General features: G+C 38.6%; 1 protein-coding gene across 1 annotated transcript; it reads right to left on the bottom strand.

The window, feature by feature from the left end:
- Nucleotides 1-231: 231 nt before the first annotated feature.
- Nucleotides 232-1,633, bottom strand: LOC118564911. The gene is made up of 2 exons (XM_036144316.1): nucleotides 1,517-1,633; nucleotides 232-1,340 (listed from the first exon to the last, which is right to left on the bottom strand). The coding sequence occupies exon 2, from the start codon at nucleotides 1,329-1,331 to the stop codon at nucleotides 435-437; it is 897 nt and encodes a 298-aa protein (XP_036000209.1). The 5' UTR covers nucleotides 1,332-1,340; nucleotides 1,517-1,633; the 3' UTR covers nucleotides 232-434.
- Between the last annotated feature and the right edge of the window lie 3,279 nt (nucleotides 1,634-4,912).

Below are 4,912 nucleotides of genomic sequence, written 5' to 3' on the forward strand. Positions count from 1 at the left end.
TTTCTGGTTTTAATATCAGTAAATCACTTTGTGTCCCACCTGACTGCATGAAAAGACCTTTATAAATAAAGTTTCATTGACTGACTGATTGACTGGTTCTTGTGGTTCTGCTCTCTCTGGGTTCCTCTCAGGCAGTCAGTGTGCTGCTGGGTTTCTGTCCTCTTGGCTGCTGTTTTTTCTCTGTTCTTTTCATTTTATTATAAACAGTAAAAATCAAAGAGACAAACATTCTTCAGATGCAAACAGAACTTTATTGAACCAAAGAAAATCCATCAACAGGGAGGATGTTGTATCTTAATCTTTGGGTCAGGGTCGGGACATTTAGGAGGGAGAAGAAGAAAAACAAATCACCACCACCAAACTGATTAAACAGACGCCTTTTCTTTAGGCAACATTTCACTCAGTGAGCATGCTCAGCTCTGTTACCATGGAGACTAGTTATAATAACCCAGGTAAAGTGGAGTTGCAGGAAACCATGGACACCCACAACCTGAGTTCAGGTTCTCCTGGAGGACTGTGACCCCAGCTTTCTCATAATCTTTGATCAACTTCTGGTTGGACAACAGAGTGATGGCCTGGATGGGTTTGTGGCCAGGATCCTCCTTCTTGTACCACAGATACACTTTGTTGCCCCGATTCCCCTCGTTGAGATTTACAGGGGGGGTCAGTTGAAGGAAGCCCTCCTTTTGGTATCTCTCACAATCTTTGTCACTGGTGGAGACATGCAGGGTCACATAGCACCCGTCCTCCTTGATGGTGGGAAGGTACCAGAGGAAGACTGGCTTCCCTGAAGCGCCTCTGTTGGTGCTCTCATCTACTCGGATGTACCCATTTTCGAAATAATCTTGATCATTGTCAGAGTCATCAGTGACTTTCATCTCCTGGATGTAGGTCTTCTTCTCTCTCTTCACCCACAGGAAGGCCCAGGATCCTCCAGTGCCTCGGTTCAGATTGCAGGACATCCTCTCCCAGCCAAGGCCAAACTTTCTGGCTTCATCATCACGAGACACCTCAATCTTTGTGATGGGAACATGACTCTCTGTGGTACCTTTGAAATACCACAGGAGGACATCGTCTCCACATGTTCCAGTGTTGAGGTTTTTTTTAACCTTTTCGAACCCACTAGCATTCAGGCCCTCTGCCATGCTATCAGTGAAGGAGAACTGGATCCTGGTAATTGGACCACTGCTGCCCTCTTTGTACCAGAGATAAACCTCAGGGCTTCCATTCATGTTCAGATTGACATAGATCTGTTTGAAGCCCTGTGTTCTGAGATAAGTCGCTTCTGCATCGTTCAGAGATACGTCAAGCTCAGTGATGTATGTGGCCATGTTGGGTCTCTGCAGTAAAGAAAGCAGGACGCTTCATTAATGAACACGCAGTGAATAAACATCAGCTCACACATCTGGTTGCATTAGACTGAGACACAGAGTCATAAAACTGGCAGCTGATCAAAATGTGCTCAGATGGTCTCTACAGGCTGTCTGGAGCAGAAGAAGAAGAGATGGAGACTTACGTGTCTGCAGACTGTGATCGGCTGGTTGAAGTCTTCTGGGTGGATGAAGGCTGCTGTACCTGAGCTCCTCACCTGCTCTTTATATACCTGCTGGGAGCAGAGGCATGATGGGAAGGCTCCGCCTCTTAGGAGAGAATTTCTTCAGAAACAACTGATTAAGATGAGAAATAATTACCTGATCCACCCACCTACTGACAATACAGCTCTTCTCAAGAAACATAAGTGAATTTCTGACCCACCCAGGAACTAAAGTAATTTTTTGTTGTATATTTTTTACCTAAATAGATGTGAACCACAAATGGCAATTAAACCGTTTGGGGACAATATTCATATTCATGATCAATATATCCTAGATCAATATGAATATTGATCTGAAGACTAACAGACTCAGAAGAGTCTGTTAATAATTTAAAGGGAAATGTTTCATGTTGATCATCTTGTTAAACACCAGAGTTGGAATATTTCACCAAGTTTCTTTAAAGTCAATATATATTGTTGCCTCAGGAGGTGTAGGTTATGTAAGTCATTTAAACAGTGAAATGTTTCAAGCTGTTATTTCTAGTAGTTTATAGTTTACTGATCATGAAAACCAATTATTTAGTGTTTCAGAAATTCAAATATCACATAAAATCTTTAGAAATAAGATATTTTGAGCAGAAATGTCTCTAAAATGTCCTGCCAGATGTCTGCATTGACTGTAGAGAAAAGCCAGTGGATCAGAACCAGCAGAGGACATGGCAGCCCAAACCATCACTGATTGTGGAAACTTCACTCTGGCCTTCAAGCAAGGTGCATTCTGGGCCTCTCTACTCTCGTTAATACGTTTTCCCCTCTCCAATCAACATCTTAGTCAGTGTACGTTGTTCTTCTGAACAATGACTAGAAGGAGCCCATGCATAGCTGATAGTTTTGACAACATTTCTCCTGTATAAAATGGAATTCCATCAATAACTCAAATTTTCCCTACTTTGATCCCAAACTGAGGTATAATGATTCTGATCTAATCTAATCTAGCCTAATCTTATTCTAATCTATTCTAATCTGATTGGCTGTATTTTTTAATGATCTGTGTATAGTTGAACAAAATCATGATATTCGTTGATATAATCCTGTATTTTATTTGCATTTAAGTAAAGCACTTGTCCTTTTTCTTTCTTTCTAGTAATGAAAATTCAACATATGCCTCTGGAATTATCCCCGGTGGAATTGTGGCCAATGGGACTGTCTGACTTGTGTTTTTCTGTACACAAGTCAGACAGCTGCATACCTGACAACATTTCTTTCCTTGTATTCAATCAGATTAAAACCACCAAGTACATAAAACAGTTATTATGAACAACAACAGTTATGTTTAAAGCAATAAATTTCACATTCGGATTGAAATGTACTCGGATTAAAGAACAAATAAAGAATTAGAATTTACCAGTTATGTGGGGACACAATCAACTTTTCATGCTGTGTGTTTATATACACCTGGTTTTATTCAGAATAGAACCACTCTGACATGCACAGTTATCAATCCCTAAAAAACACAGAAAAAGAAGAAGTACTTCCATCTTTTCTGAGCAACCAAAATAGCAAACAGAGCAGTAGTGTTCAAGTTTGTCTTCCCAGTACCCAGGTTAGACTTGCACCAGGTTCTAATCATGGTTGAAATGTTACTGAATAAATAATAATTTTAAGATCTTTTTATGTTTCAAACAGAAAGGTTGTTTTGGGAGCACAGGCAATTTTGCTTCCCGACATACTTCCGTCACTCAACGCAGATATACTTAATTTTGACGTTAGAGGCACGACTTTCTAAAAAATCTAACAATTGGACAAATTCTAAGATGTTTTCCTAAAATGACGTCACTAAGAGCCTCTTTGAGGTGGGTGGATCAGGATGACAGATCAATGAGATTGTTCCTTGGAAGCCCATTAAACGGCTTCAGAGATCAAGATAAAATACAATAAATGGTGAAAGACCTTGTAACAAACAAAGAACATGCTGATTTCCACTTGTGGAGTTCAAAGGTTTTCTGCAGGGTTTACTTCTGGCCACAGAGATCTCCATGGAAGGAGGTTGATTTAGTGACTTCTGAACCATTTCTGGGGCTTGGATACTCATCCTGACCCAATAACCACACAATGCTTTAATGATAATAATAATAATAATAATAATAATAATAATAATAATAATAATACCAGAAATAATAATAATGGGTAGCACTGTTGCCTTGCAGCAAGAAGGTCCTACCCTTAATTTAAAAATTAAATTAATGTTTAATTTTTTAATGATTCTCCAGAAGAGCAACATGGCAGTAGGTGGGTGGAGCAGGTTAATATTTTTTATCTTAATCAGTTGCTTCTGGAGAAATTCTCTCTTAAGAGTTGCCGCTTTCCCATCATGCCTGAGCTCCCAGTACGTAAGGCAAATTTATTTGTATAGCACATATCAGCACCGAGACGATGCAAAGTGCTTTACATGATTAAAATATAGGAAAATAAAAAAGAAGGAAAGCAAGTAAGATTAAAATGTAGAAACAAAATGTGCTTCCCAAACTTTTTGCATCGCGTACCCCTTGGAGCATTTCATCTCCTTCCGCGTACCCCCCCCCCCCCCCCCCCCCCCCCACAAAAAAAAAAGAAACATTCAAAATGGGGATCAGAGTTTTATTAACTTGACTGCAGATACTAAATACATCTGCATTATAAAAGGGCATAGGTGGAGAAAGTACTCATACAATGTACTTAAGTAAAAGTACAAATACACAGACAAATATTTACTCAAGTAAAAGTCAAAGTACCACATTATTATTTCACTTAAGTAAAAGTAAGAAAGTACAAGCTTTTAAAACTACTTAAGTATTAAAAGTAAAAGTACTTGCCAACCATAATACCTAACGGCTTATATATTGTCATTAAGTGTACCTATCGTATTTAGTTTTAATAAATCAGTAATGTACCATTTTAATGAGCAATGCTGCAGATAAAGTATGTTTTTATTGTGTTTACCCCCTGTGACAGTTTAGATTTAGATATTTTATTCTATGCATCAGAATTCCAGGGATGACCTGCAGGGTTACATGTATAGTGGGGAGAACAAGTATTTGATACACTGTTGATTTTCCAGGTTTTCCCACTTGCAAAGCTTGAAGAAGACTGTAATTTTTATCATAGGTACTCTTCAACTGTGAGTGGTGGAATCTAAAACAAAAATCCAGAAAAATACAATGTATGATTTTTAAATAATTAATTTCCATTTTTTGTGTGAAATAAGTATTTGATCATCTATCAACCAGTAAGAATTTTGGCTCTCACAGACATGTTAGTTCTTCTTTAAGAAGCCCTCCTGTTCTCCACTCATTACCTGTATTTACTGCACCTGTTTGAACTCGTTACCTGTATAAAAGA

The sequence above is a fragment of the Fundulus heteroclitus genome, chromosome 12 (assembly GCF_011125445.2).
Source record: "Fundulus heteroclitus isolate FHET01 chromosome 12, MU-UCD_Fhet_4.1, whole genome shotgun sequence".
NCBI lineage: Eukaryota > Metazoa > Chordata > Actinopteri > Cyprinodontiformes > Fundulidae > Fundulus > Fundulus heteroclitus.